The sequence below is a fragment of the Pteropus medius genome, unplaced genomic scaffold (genome assembly GCF_902729225.1).
Source record: "Pteropus medius unplaced genomic scaffold, Ma_sr-lr_union100, whole genome shotgun sequence".
NCBI classification, from domain to species: domain Eukaryota; kingdom Metazoa; phylum Chordata; class Mammalia; order Chiroptera; family Pteropodidae; genus Pteropus; species Pteropus medius.
Genome location: NW_024348304.1, coordinates 1,162,791 through 1,185,249, shown reverse-complemented (window position 1 = coordinate 1,185,249; position 22,459 = coordinate 1,162,791). Strand labels below are relative to the sequence as shown.

The window sequence follows — 22,459 nt, the reverse complement described above, 5'->3', positions numbered from 1 at the left end:
GGCATTTGGGAGATAAAATCAACTCAGTTCTAAGTCACAGCGCATGTCTCAGCTTGTCGTGGCCCGAAGTCTGTAATCGATGGTTCCCAGCCGCCACTTGCTTCTCTATCCCGCTGATCCGGCTTCAGGGCCAGGGTGTGTAGACCCCGTTTCTCCCGCCCGCTGCCCTCTGCCAGGCGGGGGGACGTCCGAGCTGCAAGGGTAGCGAGACTCTTTGCTCCTGGGCCCAGGCCCAGTGTCTTTCCCTTTTCAGTGAAAACTGCTGCCGGGCGCACGAGCCGCGACGCGTCTTCAGGCTCAGCGCCCCTCCTGGCTCGCGCACGCGTCCCTGTCCCTCGCCGGTCCCCGAGCGCCGCCCCCGCCCCCGCCCCGTCCCCATGAGCGCCGCTAGGCTTCCTTTCCTCTCGATTTCCCTTTTCTGACTTCGTTTCTCCGGTTCGAACCGTCTGTCTCGTCTCTGGCGCTGGCGCACACAGTGTTGCCAGCTGGGCCTGCCATGTGGCATCCGCATTCTCTCAAACCTTCTTGTTCGTTTGGTTTTAGACTTGATAAACCTCTAAATTTTTTGTTCACGACTTCGTATCTCGATCACAGAGGATCTATACCCTTTCCGAAGGTCTTTGAAAAGTTTCACCTGTGAAAGATAATCTCTTTCTTAGTACTTTCCCCAAGTCTTCGTTTTTATTTAAAAACTTTAAGACCTCAGAGCTATGTGTGTATTTAGTGACGAAAAACTTGAGGGTCACGGTGCAGACCAGAGTCACTTTGGAGGAGGGGTTGTTTTCCTAGCATTTTTGTTAACATTCCGTTAACATTCTCTTTGAACCTACTTATATTTTCCAAACGGATATACTAAAGTTTTAATTACCTGAAGGCCATTAATCTTCTTGCCCTCACTAGGTCTTCCGTTTATTCACGAACTTGACAGCAAACTCACCATTAAGTTTGTTCAGAGTCAGCATAATGTCACGGCTGTTTTTAAGAAATCCTGGAATGTAAGCTCCAAAGACAGGGATTTTTTTTTTCTTTTTCGTTCATTGATGTAATGTGCCCACCATTGAGAAGAGCATCGGGCACATACTAGATGCTCATCAAGCTTTTGGTAAAATGGTAAAATCTAGTCTTTTTTTTTGTTTTGTTTTGCATTTTTGCCTCTGCATTGCTGGGAGGATGACTTCGTCGGCAAACAATGCGGTGCCTGGCCCATGCTCTGTGCCCGAAAGCTTAGGCCATGGTATCAGACGTGTATGTTTAGGGCTGTTTCCTCTGAATGCGATTCTTTACTATGAAGGCCGTGGACTGCTTCTCAGCCTGTCCCCATCAGCGTCTGTATCTTCCCTGTAGTTTATTCCTTTTGAGTTAACATTGTGGTTTGAAAAGGCTTTGAAAATGTTATTGTCATGGTTTACTCTTTCTTTCCTGCAATTCATATTCAAAAATGAAATATTTCATTAGCCCAGATCTCTGAGAGAAACCGAATATTTTTACTCACCCAGAAATATGTCTATTATCCACACCCTTTAGTTCTTTTCTAGAATCTATTTTTTGAAACATGACAAAACATTTTTATATTTACTCAATTTTTAAAATCGCCTTTGTCTATAATCGTAGTGACGTTTTCACGCGTGTATTTCTTCAGTCAAGCAAGATTTGTCCTTATAGAAACTTTTCTGTCTACAACTCACACTCCTTTGCTGTCAGTGAATCTGCGTCATGAAATTCCACTGCTCACTGATGAGGTCTTTGCCTTTCTGATACGGCTCTTCTTATTGACTAAAATAATGTCCGCGATCCTCATTTCTCTTTCATGGAAAACTTATTTTGAGAAAGATTCCTAAATTTCCTCTCGAATTCTGTCAGAATTCTAGGGCAAATCCAAGGTCTCGTTCGGTTATCTTCACAGCTGGGCTTAGAACAGAGCCTCTGTGTACCTGTGCTACCACTGTGGTGTTAAGGGACACCCCACATCTTCAGCAGTAAGTCAAAAATCAAGTGTCCCAACTGCGAACAGCCACTGCTGTCCTTTGTGAGTCCACCTCTGACGCGGCACGGTCGCCCCTGGCTGTGCAGCTGGTGTCTGCCCACCCCACCTCCGGTGTACACAGATGCACTGGACTCCCCCAAACTTCCGTAAGCCTCGTATCTCGAGCCAGGTCTGCTCGTGTTTGCTCCTGAATCATCTGACTGGTTCCTGTTCCACCCACGGTTGTCTTCATTAAAGGAAAGGCCTTTCATAGTCTGAAGACACATTCAGCAGAAAACGTAAAACATAAAACTTTACATCCATGCCCCTACGCCCAATTAACAAAAATATATATGTGCACATCAGGTAAATTTACTCCGATTTTATTCTAAATGTTGCACATTAAAGTTGTATTCTAAAAATTATCAAAATCTTTATTATGAAAGATTAAAATACTTATCATCCCTATTCATTGATTCAGCATTTGTTGAGACTTGACTTTGCTAGATATTCATACTTATGTTTGTATACATTTTCAAGCGACTACTCAATTTGTTAATCTTCAGAACTAAATCCTTTTCCCTGAGTATTTTATACTTCCATTTAAAAAAAAAAATAAGTCTGAGCAAGTCTCTGGTTTTCCAAATCCTGCTAGAATTCTGAATTTCACTGTTATGATCTCCGCTGCAGTCAATCACACACAGTTGCTTCCTGTACCAGTGCCTGCTTCTTAGTTCTTCAAGACCAGAGTATATATGACCCTTGCTTTTCTTACTTTTTTAAAAAACCATACTTGTTACAGAAAAAAGAACTACTTATTGAACAGATCTGCCTCTACCCGTATTGCTAGTTGATCGGTTCCGGTCCTTCCCCTCTGGCCATCTACCCCGATCCACGAAATGCAACCGGGAAGAGCTCACCCTGGACGAGGCACTGGTCTCTGCGAGCCTCGGCCTCCTCACTCGGGCGGGGAAGCAGTTCCCAGCCCGTGAGGGCCCTCGGGGGACAGAAAGCGCACGCGGCCTTTGGTGCAGTGCCAGGCTCTGTCAACGCTGCCATCGCTGCCGCTAGCCTGGCCGGGTCGATGTCTGGTTGCACATGCTTCAGCAGATGTTAGATGACTGTGGTGAATGTCATTACTGCTTCTCTCTGTCCTGTCGGCTCTCATAAAATCAATGTCACATCACCCCCCCGCTGTCCTTGTTTTTACTACAGAATGCTACCCGCTCCCCACATGCACACCTGGAGGTTGTTCTTTCTCCCTGAAACGCCAGTTCTCTGTGAGATTTGCTTCTGGTGCCAGGCATCTACTCACCCAGCTTTAGGAATTCCTCGTCCAGTCTTCGTGTAGTTGCGTTTATACAAATTCTAGAGTTGTTCTTATGTCGACCCTGCAAAGATGGATGAAGAACAAAGACAATATTACACCAAATAGCTTTTGGTTTTCTGGTTTTTCACACAGTCATGACCCTTGATAATTCTCATCTGAATTCAATGGTTTGGCATTTTAAAATAAAGAGCAGACAGTATTTTTTTTTCCATTTTACCTAGGAACAAATGATCCATTCTCTATAGTCAGAAATAGACAAGTTCCATAGTAGTTTTACAGCTTTTGTATCTAAACATAATACTGTGATAAAAGTCCATTTTAAACCTCAGCGGTGTTCTCTGACGTCAAAGGTCATATCATTGTATAAGAAAAGGAATTAGAGAAAAAAAAATTCCCTTTTATGCACAGTTCTTCCTTTTGGAATCTCATCCAAAAGCGTGAGGATACGTACGGGCTTGGTTGATTTTGAAGGTTCGTGAGCCTTATACAAAAAGTGTTAAAGAAATATTTGTTGAATTAAATGAGAAAAGTTTTTCTAGGCGTTTGTTTTCTTTCTGTGCGCATGGCTGTTGGCGCTAACCCACAATTCCAAAGGCGGGCTTCCATGATCTGAGGGTTTCGGCAGAACTTACATGTTTCTTACAAGTCCCCAGGGAGGTAAAATGCCAGCACTACGCAGCAAAAGTGAAGACGTTCACCGTCTGGGGGTTTTGTTTGTCGATTTCTGTGTGTCAGCCCCCTCCCCCCACTTAGGCTTTATACATTCTGGTGGAAATAGCTCATTTTATTTTCTGGAACCCTTACTTTCTGGCTGGAATAGACCGTCAGAATAATTTGATTCACCCAAATGCTCTCCTTCTACATTCTCTTAGAGACGCAAAAAAACACTAAGTCATTTCGCTTTGTTTTGATTCACCCTAATTTCACAAATCTCAAAGACTTATTGGCTCAATCTTAGTTTCTGCTACATAATGGAATGCCAATTTCATTATTTTTCAATATAAAAATTAATGCTAATTTTTATAAAATGCTACATTGAGCATAAGATAATTTAAGTGTCAAGTCAGATTTATTTTTAAGGTTTACTATTTAAGTACTTTTTAAATATTTAAAATAATTTTAAACTTACCAAAAATTTCTGAGAAGTATACAAAGATCCTTTTTTTTTTTTTTTTTCTTGAGCCATTAGAAATAAGTTACCACTGAGTGGTTTAGTGTGCTTTTCCTAAAACCGAGAACATTCTCCCATGTAATCACAAAATAACCATTTATTGGGGAGGGAAAGACTTTCCCTCTCCCCTCTTAGGTTCCATGTCAGGGGCTTGCTAATTTACTGACAAAGACTGATTAACAGGAGAAAAGGAATACACATTTATTAACATGTTTATTTGCATGGGTGTTCACGGAAAATAAATGAAATTCAAAGAGGCAGACTGGGGAGATCATGTCATCTTCTTGATAAAAGAAAGAGGGTTTAGGCTTCAAGGGATGAGAAACTGTAGGGAAGTGACCAGGAAGTACAAGGGAGAACCATGGGTGATCAGAGAGCCATTTTAGGAAGGTTCGCTTGTGCCGACTCCTCTCAATGACACGAGTCCCTCTTCTTATCCTGGTACAATAGAGGGGCAAAATGTATGCCCCTTCCTCAAAGGGAAATCTGTCATGCGTTTAGGGAGGATCAAGGGAGGGCGGAGAACTTTTCCTGTATTTGTTGATTCTTAATTGCCTTCATCTCAAAATAATCCTTATGTCGAAGTGGCATATTTGGGGGTGGCACATTCTGATCTCCTTCATATCAAAATCAGGAAGCGAACACTGGTCCGATACCACCATCTAATTCTCAAACCCACTCGAATCCTTCCCCCCACCCCCAATTAGCCTGTTCATGTCCTTAAAGAAAAAAGGCTCTAATTCGATCATAGATTGCCTGTGGCTTTGTGGTGCTTAGCCTCTTCCAATCCTGGACAGCCTCCCAGTCTTTGCCTGACTTTCATGACCTGACACTTTAGAAAATTATAGGCCTTCTATTCAGTTGAATGTCTCTCAATCTGCCTTCGACTAATGTTTCCTCATAAATAGATTAAGATTATGCATTTTTGGCAGGAATACTATAGATGCGAAGCTGTTTTTTTTTAATGTATCCTATCAGATGTCGGTTTGGATTTTTCTTATTACAGGTTATTTTAACGTTGTCTGCCAACATTCTCCAATACGAAGTTATTCTTTAGTATTTTCTTTAGTATTCACTAAATATTGGGGGAGGGAGATGCTATGAAATGATCAAATATTCCACTCCTCATCAAAATTTCAGCCGCTAGTTTTAGTACCTATCGATATTTCTTATTTGAATTATTACTGTGATGGCTGTCAAGTAGTAGTTTCCTAATACCATAATTTCTTCTCCATTTATTAGTAGGTATTCTAATGCCTACTGTCCCCATTTGTATTTATTTACCAATTTTATAAGCATAAATTGACAAATTTCTATTTTATTTAGAGTATAATGCATTTTTATCATTTCTCTCGATGCTGACATTTTCCCATTTTTAACAAATTCTTTGAGTACTTCCTAATTTCTGTCACAAAAAGGAATTCTAGGTTCATCAATCTCACAACCATTTGAACATAGAAAAAAAAATGAATATGGACTGTTGTTGCAATCTTTAGCAGAATCAACTTACCACTATAGGAGGAAAGCTATTTAGTGTAGGTCTATTACATAAGTGTTAAATATTGACTACAATGCAAAAAAAAATCTCTTAACTAAATAAATTAAAATCTTATTAACAGTTTTAAAATAAATAAAAGAAAACAAAGGACCTACAATTATTACACATGTGTACACCACACATGTGCCTCTCTTTCTCTCCCGAACGCTAAATTCAAAATGAAAACCTCAGCAGAAAATGTAAGCATCAGAGACCAGTTTTTACCTGAACTTAATGCAGAGTGCCCTCTAGAGGTCTCGGTCAATAATGCAATATTTCCAACTGCAAATGAACCTGTTTAAATCTCTGTAGGTTTTCAGAAACGGTTCTCATTAAATACATAGGATTACTCTACACATTCTAATAAGTGACCATGATTGATTTAACATACCAACGTCTATCAAAACTAATGCAAGGGGTCTGGCAAAAAGTGACTGAACTATATCTGCGAGAGGAAAGAATTGGGAATATGCCATCGGAGGACAAAAAGCAGATTGTTATCTATCAGTTTAGACCTTTGGTAAAGCTGTGATAAAGTCTCCACAAAAATTCACACGGAAGGAATGTCTCCGTAATTTATTCCATTATTTCCTCAACATCCAAGACGAATCAGGTGTAGATTCAGATTCGCAAGCGTGTCACTTGCCAGACTTCTCTTGGCTCCGTATCTTTGTATATATTGCTGGAAACTCAAAACCTGATGATGAATTAAAAACCATCATCATGTCTTGGAGTGAAACTCCAAGACAGATGTAAAAAATTCACATTTAAACTGATAGTTTAGATAAATAGTATTTGATGATCAAGTAAACACAAAGGTAAACTATTACCACTATTTTAAAATTTTTATATAGCTCTCAAGTACATGATGTCTAAATTACTTAACACCTCACAGTTATTCAAAGCATCTCTTTATCATCATCTTTGCTATAATTTAAAAGAATTTGAATAAAATTATTTTACCAATGGCTGTTCCTTAAAAAAGTCCTTTCCAATATGTATCCAAATGATATTTAGCTTTAACAATATTATTTAAGAGAATAGGTTTAAGATGATATTGTTTTAGTTAATGATAATGTTTACCTAAATTCGGTCAATAAATACCAATATTTACGAGGGAAAATATTATAATTATTAGGCATGACTCAAAATTTAGTCTTCCAAACTTCCTAGACGATGTTTCAAGTTGGTATTGTATAGAGATTCGAGAGATACATTTTGATAAAATAAAGAAAACTGTAGTTGACACAAGAATGTGGTCCTATCAGATGAGTACGTCGGGCCTATGTTATCTCTTCACTTTTTTGACACAGACACAACGGCGAAATATATTATTTAATGTTCCTGTTGAAATACTTATTTCTAAGAACATTATAGGGGAGAAAAAATTCTTTTCTCTAGCAGTATGCTCGTGGCTCACTGTGTCTGCATGCATCAAACTGCGATCCTTTCTTTTCTGGGAAGAAATTCTTTTGAGTGATGGGGAAAATAATTCTTTGCCAATCTTAGGTCTTGGCTGGGGCTCTGTAACAAAGGACAGTTTCATAAGAGAAAAACATACACATTTAAGTTTTCTGCGATATGGCAAACTTCATCTGGAAACTAAGTTCCCCTCCCCCCCGCCCCACTCCACAAAAAAGGACCCGAAATGCTTTTCTACTAGGTCGAACAGAGAGAAGCTTTTGTGGAAAAGTAAGATCTGCATGGGGAAGCTAGAGGAAGACACGAATCACTGGAACCAGGTCTGTTCGTCCGGAATCCTCTTGGACTTCTCATCCTTGATGCTAAGAACGTTCTCGGCTCTTAGTACACGGAAGGCATCTTTCACACGCGAGTGCTACCTCTTGTTTTCAGGAAGAAAAGAGGGAGATTAGAACGCTCTCTTATCTGCTGTTTTTCAGGTGCCTTTGGCTCAAAATAACCCTTGCATTGAACTGGCATGTCGGGGGCAGCGTGTTCTGCCACCCCTCCCCAGTGACAGGGAACTCCGTAACTTTCTGGGCTGGTATAGCTAGTTTAATTTTGTTCTCTAGAGGTCTGTCACTAAGTCAATATGAGTATATTTACAATGCGGAGAAATGGCGTAAAACGTATTACCCGGTGAAACAGATGTTAGAGTTAAGTGCAGAGGTTTTTTCTGACTTAAAAAATTAACTTAACTGTTCATAATGCTGGTTAGAATTTTTCCTAGCACCTCAGTCTTTAAGATTATTCGCTTTTTATAGTTTTCTTCAAGAGAGTGAAATTTTAAATAACAACGACCTCGATGAGAGTCTTCCATACTAAAACGACGATGATAACAAAAACGTCCTATTGCCCGTAAAGCTATCAGCTATGTGCTTCGTGCTCCCTGTCAGGGGACGTCTGGGGTCATTTCTAACTTGGTCATGAACGGCAGGGAGCGTAGCAATGTCTGCGCAACTCCATTGCCTTCCCTTCTCCGTACTAGCGTCCCCGCTCCCCGGAGTAGAGAAGCTCACCTGCTGACACGCCTCGACCTTCAGACTCAGCCACCCACGAGGTCTAACAGGGTGTCATTGTTCTCTTAATAAAAACTCATTCCTCTATCTTCTTAATAAAATCTCAGAGAGCTTCTTAGGAAGGAATCGCGCTAACACTTTCCTTTGGAAAAGGCTGAGCCTTATTCCATCTCTTCTCGGGTACCGACCTGACTTGGGTGCCTTCTGGGGTCGGGAAGGGCCGTCTGAGCTCCGAAGGCCCCCCAGAGCCCGGCTTCCTGACGCCTGGGCCCCGCGGGCTGGGAGCCGAGAGCGGGGCCCGCAGCGGCGCATCGCGGGGAGGCTCTGCGCTGGGCTGGGGAGGCTCGGGCCCCACGCGAGCTGCGTGTGCAGCGCGGAGCCGCCCAGCCGCGACTCCCCCGTGTAAGCGCCCTGCTCCGGGGCTGCCTTCGGCCCGGCTGACCTCGGACCCAGCCGTTCTCGACTCTCCGTTCCCTGTCAAACATCTAATGATCGCCGTGCGGCTCAGAGAGCCAGGAACACGCAAGCTGAAGCCGCCCGGCCCCAGGCCTGGACAGTCGGACGGCGAGTGCCTGTGGATGGGCGCGCGGTCACCGTGGACAGGAACGCGCTGCGGGCCGGGGGACGCGGGTCGCTATGGAAACACAGCTGGACCTTCCCGTGCAGTCTGGGGTGGTTTCCCTCCCACACTTATTTAAGCTGAGAACTGCAGGATGGCGGACGCTCGGCCAGGTAAAGAGCCCGGGCACGCGCGCCTCGGAACCTCTCCTCCGGACCTGCGGACGCCACCGCCCTGTCACCCGCGCTCGGAACCAGAGGGTCGCGCCCGCGCACAGCACTTGCGATAAGGAGGCCACGGAACTCTGCTCACCTTTCCGCCCGAGTGGCACCTGCGGCCGCCTCACCTCCGCCGCCTCCAGGGCACGGGCGCAGCCACAGGGGTGCGGCTGGGGCGTGGGGCCTCGGGTCGGGAACCGGGAACCTGGAACCGCACGAAAGCAGAGAGGAAATGAACGGGGATGAATGCAGACCGAGGGCGACTGAGTCCATGTTTATAAGAAACGTCCCCATCCTCTGGGCTTTCGTCAGACAGGCAAAGAGAATTTTCAATACTTACCTAAGTATTAAACCACATAGCCTCGGGTTCAACTCGAGAAACAGTCATTCTTGCTTGCCCTAGGCCAATGCTACTTTAAAACTCCTCTGAGAGAACTTTTTCTCTCCTGCTACCTTCTGAAGCCACCAAGTTCCTATTTTCTAAAATAATCAAGACACCATGACTTGTTCATTTAAAACATATACACATAGAGTAATTTCTTTTTTGAGTAATTTATTTCTCTCCCAAATAGCCGGGAGCATACTGACTGAGTGCCAGTCCTAACAACACAACACAAAACCTAAAAATGGCTCGTGATCGTAGTCTTTCAGACAGCACTTCTCATTCTGAGTCACAAAAGGTTACAGTTCCCGGTCTTTGAACATCTGGAAGTATTTCTATTCTAGAAAAATCTGCTATCAATTTTTCCTTGTCTTCTATGTGAAAATGTGCTTTGTTCTCTAGAATATTCTCTAAAACACTTGGCTGCAACATAAGATCAAAGCCTAAAATGTGACGCCGGCAGCAGGTGGGGGGAGCGTGGGCATTTGAGGGGGCTGAGAGTCTGCAGGGAGGGAGCTCGCCCACGCCCTAAATCCTTGCCCTGTCTTCGCTCTCATTAAGCCCTCGAGCCTCCCTGCTCTGTCCTCTGAGTGCAGGAAACAAATGAAATCATCTTCAGTTCTTTCCAAGACCGTGGTTATCTGTTTTGTCTATTACGCGTAATTATTTCTTCAGGAATTTATACTATTTGCCAATGCTAGTGAGGCAACCATCGCATGTAGCCGTGAAAACCAAGTCTGGTGAGTCTGGGTCGCATACTCACCGTGAGTCACTATCAACTCCTGGAAATTCAATGGTCTGAAGGTGTAGACATAGAGCAGGGTTAACGTACGATGCACAAAAAGTTAAAAACGTGACCATCATTCAAATCTAATATGAACATATGTCCATGGTTTTCATTCGACTCATTAATTAAAGAGGGAGCCAGAAAGATAAGAAAGCTCATTCGAAGAGTGTTCGAAGAGTTGGGCATTTGCAAGCAATTTAATAAAAGAATGTTCGCATGAGATGGTTCGTGTAGATGTAAACTGGTTAATGCTGGTTATTGTTTACGAGGCAGTAAACAATAACCTTTGAGATAATCTTTTATTTTCCAGAGAGAAATCTGGACATTAACAATGTCAAAGGTCTAATCAAATGACAAATTTTAAATAAATAATCCTCGGATGAGCCTATTAAACAATGACATTGAAGGACACGCTGCTTCCCGTGCTTCCGTTGAATAATTTTTTGGAGGCTGTTGTACTGGGGATCCCTGAAGATAATGAAAGTCTGAGGGCCCAGATGATCCTGCGGCCCATTCACCTCCTTTCCTGCTCGCTCTGGTCCCCACTGGGTGACCGGGCAGCTAGTCCTAGAGAAAGAGCTCACCCATCACACTCAACCTAGGGAAATATTTTAAAGTTTCATCGTCACATTGGTGGAACCGACTATCCGACTGGCAACATCTACTTCATATTAACATCATTTCTATTTACTTTCCGGGTTGATTTGCTCTTGTGAGTGAAGGGTAGGAAGGAGGGATGGTGACTGAGGAGATTTATATCTACGGAAGTTAAAGTTAAGTGATGAGCAAGCCAAGGCTCCAGCAGGGATTTACTGGACTTCACTGAATCTTGTCACTCTCGTCTCGAAGAATTCTTAACCCGACAATATTACCCCTATAATTCTCTGTTCACTTGCAATTTAGTAAGGAGGCCACCCCAAAATAAGATTTTAGTAATCGGGTTTGATTCAAGGAGCCATTTCTGGATTTTTATAGTTTCTCCATGGTCAAAAAATAAAGTGTACTCAGACAAAGACAGCCATGATGAGAAGTGATTTTAAAGTGGTCACTCAAGACAGTAACTTAAGTTGGGTCAATGATTTTTAGCTTTTGCAGAGAGGTCAAGAACTCAATAAAAACTACAGACTCTTCAGAAAGAGACAAGGAGCATATAACACAGAGATTATTTTGTATTTAACTTGATTTGGGGTGATTCATGGATGCCTGGATCCCATCCACGGGTCCTGGTCAAGAACTTAAAACCTAGAAAAACAAGGAGCCACATAAAAGATGGGCCGCGGATGAAATGCCTGGTCCTTCCATCTTGTCTCCCGAGCCTGACCTAACCTCTGACCTTCTGAGTCAGCTACATGTCAGTTGTGGGCACCGGTAGATTGTTTTCTTTGGAACTAAAGCGGAATTGTCCATCAAAATGGAAAACCAAAACCCAATTATTGGCAAATAAACACAGCCCTCTACGGTCTTGCTGTATAGACAATTCCTAAAATCAGTGGGAAAAAGTCACGGGCTTCAGAGTGCATCCTTACCCTGCCCCTTAGAAGTTGAGTGACCTTTAGAAAAGGCACTTAACCTCACTGAGGCTCGATTTTCTTATCTGAAAGCTCAGGATGATTAACGGGCAGGACCCAGAGCATAAATCACTGGAGCCATAGCCCTCGCCTAAGCAGCTCAGTAGAATCAGAGAGCAGAGCCCAAGGTGAGGATAACGTATACCCAGAGAAACCAGCGCGAGGTCATGCAGGATTTGCTTGATTGTGTTTACAAGTTAGCTAGAGTTTTTATTTTGTTTTGTTTTTATCTCCCAAACTTGGGCCATGGTATATTAAGAATATAACTGTACTGTGTTCGAGATTTAGTGTTCTAAAAAGAAAAGCAGAGTTTACCAACCTAAATTCTGCCTCTCAATTATCAGAATTTTGAGCCGTATAGGAAAGAAAGAAACCTTGATACACATCATTTTCTTTCGTAAAATAAATCTAAGACCAACTGACCTTCATGAAAGGTAACGAATTTCACTAATTAAAAACAGAATGTAAAAATAGTTATATCTATTAAATTCTTATATTGAAGAATAATCTATAAGATTTGCTAAGAATGCTATAAAATCCAAGTTTTATGACTTGGCTTTAAATACAAAAAAAAAAAATGTTTTATAAGCATGGCTGTCTTTTACCCAAGATGGGGCTAAACTTTTTAATTATCTTTTGAACTGAATTGAAATGTTTCTGTGCTCTTTTTGGCTTTTTGTTTTCATCAATATACTAAATTTACGGTTCCTACTTACCACACTCATGTGCTGGAATGTTTGCTAACTGTGCCGGCCCTTCGGCATAAGGACAGTGGCAGCAGCGGCCGAGTGCCTACGGCACGCTGGCCCGTGCTCCCAGTGTGACGTGCTCACTCATCTCACAATGCGACAGTATTTGCCTCTTTCATAAACCAGGCCAACGGGGCTCACGGAAGCTAAGGGACTTACCCTAGGTCCCCCTGTGGTGTCCCGCTCTAAAGCTGCACAGAGCCTCGTGAGAGGGTGAACTCAGAAGCCCGTCTGCTCCTCTCTGAGGTGCGGAGACACTGGTGCTTCAGCTGCGCTCACGGGACGAGGCGTGTGTCCAAGGCCTGGCGCCCAGCGCCTCCGTCCCAGCCACTGTGCGCGGACTGTGAAAGTGCCTGCGCTTGCCTGCGTCTCACTTTATCTCTGTATAAATGTGCAAATGAGCGAAAATTAAGCTGCCCTGAGGGGCTGGACTGTGAATACAGAATGAGATTAGAGATCGGGGAATGCCCCACACCAACAACACCTCCGTGTCCCTGGCAAACTCACTGTGCCCTTGAATAACCTCCGCTTATCTCTGTAAAATGTGACTTTCCCATGTTCCCCCGCCCCGGGCAGATGTGAAAGCGTGGAGCTGGACAATCAAATCCGTGATCTGATCGAGAGGAGTGCCTCTTCCGATCCCAAAGGAGTCACCACCGGGGCCACGCCAAGTCACAGAAGTTCATGTCCTCTCCAGGTAAGACATCGCCTTCTTCCTCCTTTGTCTTAATACACGCGTTAGCAGTGTGTTCACCCAGAAAAGCTGACGGGGACAGTCCCCAGATCACTTACAGTCACGTACTTCCTGGATGCCTGCGAAGATAAACCAAACCGACGTGCAGCGACACAGTCACTTCCTGTTCCTAACGACCCTTTGGCAGCAGCGCTGTGCAGTTAAGAGGGTGACACCAGGCAGCTGTGACCGCAGCGAAGCAGGACGTGCAAGCGGAGAGAACGTTTAATGCAGCGACGACTCCTTTCTTTGGGAAACAATAACGCTATTTATATAAACCCACTTACACCGAGTTACTCAAACGGCACGACTCACGTCCATTTTTTAAAGCACAAACAAGGTTTACCTGATTCAAAGCGCCGTTCGAGTTCGAATGTTCTCTTGTTTCAGGATATTCGTCCACGGTGCTTTACATAAGCAAATAAAACGGAAGGGTGAGCTCGAGCTAGGGATTTTGTGGACGACTCTAGACTTCACCATAAATGGCAACATAAACTTAAGCTCTGTAGCCCAAGTGAAAACCGTCTCTGATGATCATTTCAAAGAAATCTTATCTAAGAAAATTTGAGAGCATGGATGACATTAAAAAAATCTGCGTAACTTATACTTCTACTTTGGTTCCTGTTTCTAGTGCGATCCGTGCTCATCGTGGGAAAGTTACATCCAGCACAGAGAAAACTGTAAAAGTCATGTAGGCGCAGGTTTGCTGCGGAGCCCACGGAGCTTAGAGTCCCTTGAACAGGATTTACCGTGGCACCTAACTCGCATTTACACATTTGTATCTTTTTCTCTAAAAAGAGGCCCTAGAATGGCATAAGCCTCAGGCCTCACAAAAGCCACATCTCGGAGCCTCTAGGCCCCTACTCCAGAGGGCATCTCTTTGTATGTCGGGTCTGCGTTTCTCTTTCTCACCCCCTCCCCACCCTGTGTCTGTTAAACTTTTACCCCTTTTCACGTGCTAGTGCGTTGTGGCTGCCTCGGTACCCCTGTATCTCTCTCTTTCCCTTTTTAATATTTTCTTTTTGCAAATCCCTAATAGTTTTAATTCTCCACGAGCTAACACGCAAAAAGTCTTCGCCATAGATTTTGCCGAACAAAATAAAATAAAATAAATGTGTTGCATTTAGCCATAGTAACAATAAAAGGAAGAGGACCTTCCCAATCCGAAGCCCTCCCTGCAGAGATTTGACAGAGAAACTATAGGAATTAGTGCCTCTTTAATGTATTGTTGAACTGAAATTAGATCTCTGGGTTACACTTATTAAAACGTCTCGTTTTCAAATCTCTGCCTTATTTAATTACTGCATGTGACGGAAAACTGCGTGGACTTGTCAAACACCTTTAGACCGAGTTACAGTCTCTTGCGACTTGAGCGCAGATGTTGGCAAAGGTCCTGACCACCAAGCCACACGTTAGGACTGCAGTTCCCACGTGGCTCGGGGGCTCGGACCGGGAAGAAGATGCTGAGCTGGCTCGGTCCTCAGGGGCGCCCTGCTAGAGGAGGACCCGCCCAGGCGAGCGCATCGTGCCCGGCTGCCCGGCCACCTCCACGTGGTCCCGGCGGTGGACAGAGTCAAAGGTACCGCTGCCTGTCAGCTCCACTCGTGAGAGGCCTAGGTCGATGGAGACTGTTTCAGAAGTGTACAAAAATTCTCCTTTTTGATTTAGTGCGAATACAAAGCCATCTAGAGACCGTGAAATGTGACTTCGCAAACGTGCTTCCAAGCCTTCGCTGCCAGGCACGGGGGCGTCCCTCGCTGTGCGCCGACCCTTCACGGAGGCGTCCGGGGTTGGGCCTCGCACGCCAAGACCCATGCAGGGACCCCGGCCAGCAAGGCCCCTCCGTCGGATGACGGATGCCTTGGCGAGCTGGCGGGCGGCGGCTGCAGAAAGGCGCGACAGCTTGGCCAGTGCACAGAACTCAGGGTTTCCTTTTCCCCAGTGGGAACGAGCGGCATCTCGGGATTTCTCCTGTCTCAGCGCTTGTAAATCAGGAAAATAAAACCTGAATCCTCGGCCTTCTCTCTGCAGCGTGCTCATGTGCACCCGCTTTCTGACAGGCGCCGTTACGTGCACACTGCCGTTTCGAGACGCTCCAGACGGGCATCTTCACTGAAATGCGCGGCACCATTCGTCAGCTGCCCTTCACCGTCTTGGGGACTTCCTCCCTGTGCTCATCATTCACTTGCCGACATTTCCTTGTTATGAATCCCCCTGGCCGTCGTGGCTTTGCTGCCTACTGTGTCCATCTTGACTACAGATGACACCAGCTCTTAACAGAGCCAGCCTTGACGTGGTGCCTGTAGTCGGAGGGACAGCCGTGCTGCGGGCCGGGGTCCCGGTCCCTTTCACTCACTTAATGAACGAATAAGGTCATGTGCATTCTGTACCTATGCACTTTTTCTTGTTTAGAAACGCACTTTTTTCCTGGAAAAAAAAAAAAAGCCATCTTTCTTTTCCAAATGAAAAATGACTCTCTGCTCGTGGTCGGGGCCAAGAAAGGCTTCTCCGTCCCCTTCTGTCCTCGGCTCCTCACCCCCGCTCCAGCCTCCACACACGTCCCTCTAAGGCCCCGGCAGGACTTTCCGCCTTCATGGACGTGCACGCTTTTCTCTAGACCTTCTCGTCTAATCCCAGAGAGTCAGCCTCGTCTCGCTGAATCCCCTCCTGAACCCTGGTCCTCGCGCCCTCTGGTACCAGTGGGTACCGGCCCTTAAGACTCGTTTGCTCAGGACCGACGCCCCTCCCGACTCTGGTTTTCCCCTGGATCCCTTTGTCCACACGGTCAAGGCCTCTCCGACAGCCCCGTGGCATCCTCTTGGTGATCGGTTTCCTGTGTTTGAGACCTAACTGGAACCTGTGTCGCTCTGTAGGAGGCTGTTTCCCCTTTCACGTCCTTGATGAGCTGTGCTCATTCTCCTGTTCTCCGCACATCCAGAAAAAGGACAGCAGGCTCCCCATCGGTGTTCGTTATTTTCTTTGCGGAGTGGGAGGTAAAGACGCCTACAGAGAGCGAGAAGGCCAGAGGCGAGGTGCAGTGTTCGTAGAAATTAAGAATCTGTGAAATGGCCGTCAGGAACCAGAGACACAGCAGAGAGCAAACTAAATGAGCTGCTGAGAGGCACAAGGACCGAGTCACTAAAGTGTTAGCGCCAGGCTCCTAAATCCTCGCGTCCCCATCAGCGCTCGGCAGCTTGAAGATGCTCGGCGCCCCCCCACCACCACTTCTCGACATACGCGACACCCCACGGCAGTCTGTGGTAACGTCCTCACTCAAGCTGGTACCAGAAGGACCGGCGGTCGGAGCGACCCTCCCGTCTGGGCTCTCGGCATCGGCCTGGCTCGAGGCCCTGCGGCTCCCCTCCTCTCTGAGGGGGTCTCCCCTCACCCCAGCAGGCTTCTGGCACCCTGGCCTCGGTTGTCATCTGAAGGTATCTTCAGATATTTGATTCCTTAAGTAAACGCAGCTTAGTGCCCAGCTGGAATCTCTTCTGAATCGCTATTTACACAATAGCACTCGGCAGGAGCAAATCCTGCCTTCAGAACAAAACGAAATCTTTACCTTCCCAATAAGATATCGATAGAACCGGTAACGCCGTAAGAAAAATTTGGTGCAGGGGAGACAAGGGTGAGCCAATGACAGAGGCTCTGAGACGGGCGTCTCTCGTTTCCCACGGAATGGAGTGAGCAAAGGAGCAGTAAGATGACTCCCTTTCCAGGAGCAGGAAATGACTTTATGAGGTGGGAAGAGTGTGGCTAAATCAAAGAGATGATTAAAGGGCCTGAGACATATGGCAGTTTCCTTTTTGCTCAACTACCTTTGGCAAGAACAAGAGGGAGAATTATTCCACGAGGGAGCTGGCGGACTAAGGCCATGGGAAGCTTCATAGGCAAAGGGCAAACAACTGCCTCAGAGAAACTAGTATGAAGATTCCAAAAGGAGTGTTAATTATACTAAACCAGGACGTGGCCTAAGAGGCACGACGAGAAAATTAACACAGGGACATGAATCTGTGACCTGTCATTGTCTGTCTTTGAATAAGAGGGAAAGTGAGGGGTGGCTTGGACGCATCGTGAACAGACGAGCCTGTTTCCAGTCCTGCCTGGACACAAGGAGGGGCGGCCACGCCCCGCGGGCCTCCGCCACTGGGCCGCTAGGGACCTTGTCTCGTCTTTGCATTTGGTTTCGCTTCTCCGATTTCAGGAGACAGCAACAGAAACTGGCTCCCAATGACTTTAGTATAAGTCGAAGGAGGATTTTCCAGTAACTGGGGACAAATTCTAGATCCGGTCCTTCTTCTCAAGGGAGAAATGCCTTGGGAAAGTGCTTTAGACGGTTCAGAGAATAATGTGGATTTGTGACGTGCTGAGAGGTTATGAGGGAAAAACTGCTTGCAAACTACAGTAAGTTGTAACCACATTGTTGAAAAAAATAAGATCCAGTTTCCATATTCTTGTTTCTCTTTTTTAAAATTACATTTATTGAGGTGACATCGGTTAATAGAATTATACCTGTTTCAAGTGTACGAGTCCATAATAGCTCATATGTATACTGCACTGTGTGTTCGCCACCCAAAGTCACATCTTGGGCTGTCACCGTATGTTGACCCCTTTACTCTCGTCTACCCCCCCCACTTCCCTCTGGTCACCCCTAAACTGACTCCATTTGTCTGTCTTGCTCGGCCGTTGTTTTCAGTTTTATATCCCACATGGGGGTGAAATCACATGGTCGTTTCCCTTTTTCTAAAAGTTGAGCTAGCTATTCTTTATCAAAATAAACTTTTATCGCAATCTTGTTTTCTCATCTGTAAAATAGGTTTTGACAAGAATATAAAGTGAGTGAAAACGTGAAAGCACTTTGTAAGTATAAAGGGCTAAACAAACACATCATCGTCATCGTCACTGTAGAATGAGCTTGAACCTCAAAATTTTCTTAATTTTCCTCATACAATTACTGGTTTCCTCTTTGAATCGTATTATCTAATTTCAGGGGTGGTAGCCGTGGAATGTTTGATCCCGTTGTCGTTAGGGAAAAATGTGGCATTGCTGTGTTGGGGATCTGTTTCCTTTTCATTGGGAATGTTCGAACAGTTGGCTAGAAAAACCGCCTCCAAGTTTTCTGGAAACTAGAAGGCCTGTCTCAGCTTGGCTGCCGCGCCTTGTGGCCTTTGAAATAAATAGCTTGAATGAAGTCGTTTAATCAGCTACGTATCTTTCTCTAATCTATAAGTTCAGCTTTTAGTTTTCAGTCTTCTCATTCTCAAAGTATATTCAAACCTCAAAACGAAATGGATTAGTGTACGAAGAGGTCAGGTTGTGCTCCCCAAAACGTCCCTGCAGAGTTAGGCTGAGCCCATGGCTGATCTGTGCCATACCCCGCTTCAGTCCCATGAGGCGCGGCTCCCAAGTGGACGTCCAGACGCGGAGGGCTTGCTGTGTGTGCCTACCCTGAACCCTGCTGTACAGAAAGGTGTATCACCAGGCAGCACAGGAAAACAGACACAGGTCTATAAGCTGAAACTGGACGCTAAGACACAAGAATTAAAACTCTTAAAGAAGAGGGGAGACAGAAGCTCTCCCTAACTTTCGAGAAGCATCCTTTTGTTGGGTAGAAGGCTCCGCAGGCTGTGGGGAGTGAGTCAATCAGCTGAGGCTCCCTCCTGGTAGATAAGAGACACTTTTGAGTAGGACACTTTCTTTCTTACTCAAAAGTTGTCTGTCCCATCCTGGGAAGATTTGCCGCAGGTTCCAAAGAGATGAAAGATGCATGCTGGATGGCCTTTGGAAGATGTAAGCGGCAGGTGGCAGAGAATTCCCTCGGCCTCAGTGAAAATCATAATCCTGGCAGCTCCGGGTCAGGTCACTTGGGCGACCAAGGAGCAGCACATCAGCAGGGGGACTGGCGGGGAAGCTACCAAGCCTGGAGGTGAAGAGCCACAGATCCATCTGGGTGGAAATCATAATAGGTTTATAATTTTTAACTGATCCGGAGAATGCAAGGCGCCCGGGGGTGTCCAAAGAGCAGGAAGAGAGTTCGGAGTCTCGGCTGTCCGCTGAGCAGCACCTGCGGCCGAGGACCCGGCCTGACTTTCGGAATCACGTCTCTGCCTTGATTGTCCTTCTCCCAGACTCGTACGGCTTCAGCAAGCAAATCCGCTCAGACTTTAAGCGTGTCTTCCGTGTTGTACAAAAATAACAACGTAAGTGTCTGGGGTAAGCAAGCTGGAAACTTGTGACGGCATCCTGGAAGCAGGCTATGGGCTTGCGGGGTGAGCGCGAGTCACACATTCCTAAGAGATGCTAGCGAAAGTGCTCTTTAGGGTCTCCAGGTGCTTAGCTTTGGGGCAGGACATGGACCTCCCACAGGGACTTCCGAATCCAAGCTGGCTTTGGACTCTGAGGCCTTGGCAGCCTTTCCCTTTCTAGCTCGACCAGAAACAACTTCTCCAGTGGGTGTGGGAAGCGTTAGCAAAATGGGCTGTAAGCGGCCACTGCAGAGCGCCCGGAGCACCCTAACATCCGCCCTCCAGACCAGGCTCTTTCCTCCTTATTTTGTGCTTGAGAGAGAGAGGCTTAAACCACAAAATACATAAGCATCTTTGCCTATGGTATCCCGGGATAAGTAGCAAAAATCGAGATTGATTATTTTCTTTTTTACCACAATAAGAAAGATTTAACTTTTAAAATTAAAAAGGGCTCCCATTATTCCCACACCGTTTGTAAATGTTCATGCTCTTTCTTCATTATTATACATAATTACAATTTTTCGTTATTTAAAAATAGCATCTAAATCTATAGACATGATGTTGGAACGTACTGTCTCAGGAGGAAAGTGGTGTCTGTCACCCGTGGTGGCCGCGCCGATCACGTGATGAAGGTGAAGTGGAGCGGGAAGGGCTTTATCATCAATGGAGGGTCCTTCTTATCTGCAGATTCTGTATTTAAAAAACAGAAACTACATGAAAGACAGGTCTGTTTTGCTCATCTTTATCTCCTGGGACTCGGCACAGTCCCCGGGCCCCAGGCCGTGGTGGATAAGCATTTACTGTAAGACGCGCGCGTGCATGAAGGAGACAACGCTTTTTAACTCAAACACAGGATTACAACTTCTGAAGGCCAAATTTCTCTTTTCTGACCACTAGTCATTCGCAGTAGAAATAAGGCTCTGGGTGAGCAGTGGTGGGAATCGGTAAGATTTTGTTTCGATGGGACTTCAGAGGCTGAGCCAGTTCATGTCTAGTCCTTATGAAAACTCAATTTTCTTAAAACCTGCCTGACTTATATTCCTTAAGGTGCAGGCTGCTGCATTGAACGCGTCAGTGATGTTTCGTCCAATAATTTTTAGGTGTTATTCGTGTCTCGCCACATAGGGAAGAGGTCCTTCGGGGTGCACAAGCTGAGGGACTGGTACTGGTGTGTGAGTTCAGCCACCCGCTTGTCATGATCTTGGGCAAGTCACTTAACATCTCTGAACTTCACGTTAACCTCTGTTAACGTCAACGACGCCTCTCCAGACACCCTCACGGGCCGTTACGAAGTTCGAATTGAAGCAGACCTCATGTAGGAAATTATACATTTCTTTGTTTTTTAAATCGAATTCGGTGTCAATCTAGAAGCCCCATCCTGTCTCGTAGGAGATAGTTTAACCCAGTCGACTGCAGGAATTCTCGGCCACGGCCACTCCTGCGTTTTCTCAGGCGATCTGTATTTTCGGTGCAGGCGTGTGGGGAAGGGTCTCCTCCCCCTCCTCTCCTAACGGCACCTGTGGTCTCTGAAGTAGATTTTGTGAAGACGTCCAAGTAGGGTAGGGTTGGTTGCCAGATGTGGCAAATCAAAACACAAGATGCCGAGTTAAATTCAAATTTCAGATAAACAACAAAGTATTGTGTGGGACACACTTAAACAGCCCCCGTGTACCTACAATTTGGATTTCTCCGGAGATCTGTGTTGTTCTGGTGCCTTCGGAGTGACCGTGTCTGGGCCACCCTCTTCCGCCGTCTCACACGGCCCTTAGTGCTGCTGCAGTCTGCTCCTTGTGGTCCTTCACTGGCCTGTGCCCTCACGGTCATTCGCCTCCTGTCCTCGGGCCCATGTGGCAGATGCTACACCCTCCTCGGTGAAGCCTCCTTAAATCCACGAAACCTTAGGTAACCATGTGTGCATCCTTCTCAGGAAACACAGGAAACTTCTGGCTGTGCTTCTAATCGCTCTGGGGTTGCGCTGTCTGTCTCAGGACCTCTGTACCTAGACGTGTCACGAGTCTCAGCTGGCGTACACGGTGGGCTGGAGAGATTCTCTTCAAGACTTGCCCCTTCTCCAGTTGAACCGAGGAGTAAGGCTGCAGCTGTCTCTGCTCTTCGATGCCCAGTCTGGGCAGTTCGTTAGATGACGGGTTAGTCCCTCGACATAGGAGAGCAGGGCTCAGTTTCCTCAGGAGGACGCACGACATTCGGGTGCTTTTTCCCTGATTTTCTCATTTTCTCTCAGGCCATGCAATCTCTACCCACTCCTCTATGGCGGTGGGGGAGGAAGGGGTGAGGGGTAGATTATGTCGCCTCTTCATCTGCCCTCCTTTCTACCGGTCGTTTAATAGCATAAGATTTTATGCCTCAATTCTGATTTTTTTCTCAAACAGTTTGTCATAAAGATTTCAAACATATAGCAAAGTCGAAAGGACTTTCTGGCGTCCACCCGTTCACCCACCATTAACGTCTTACTCTAATTGTTTACCACAAGTAGCTAATCTCTGCGCTTCATCCATCAATCCACGTTACTTTTTGAGGCATTCCAAAATAAACTGCACAAAAAGAATTCTTTTTTTTTTTTAATTTAATGTATTATTTTCAAAAACACTGGCTCTTGCAATTCAAAGCTTTGATTTTCAAGATGGTGCTTGAGTTCGGAGGGTCTATTTTGAAAGTCAAAGGCTGAAGAGGGCCTGTTTTCCCTTTTGCATCCTAGGACACACCGAGTCAGCCCTGG

The 22,459-nt window shown here is 45.6% G+C and overlaps 1 protein-coding gene across 2 annotated transcripts in view; it reads left to right on the top strand.

Moving 5' to 3' along the window:
• Window positions 1-22,459, top strand: part of TNIP3 (TNFAIP3 interacting protein 3) — a 67,731-nt gene that overhangs the window by 13,719 nt on the left and 31,553 nt on the right. For both annotated transcript variants that reach the window (XM_039879532.1, XM_039879530.1), the window contains exon 2: window positions 13,321-13,441. In XM_039879532.1, coding sequence (XP_039735466.1) covers window positions 13,321-13,441 — 121 coding nt within the window. The remainder of the gene's footprint in view (window positions 1-13,320; window positions 13,442-22,459) is intronic.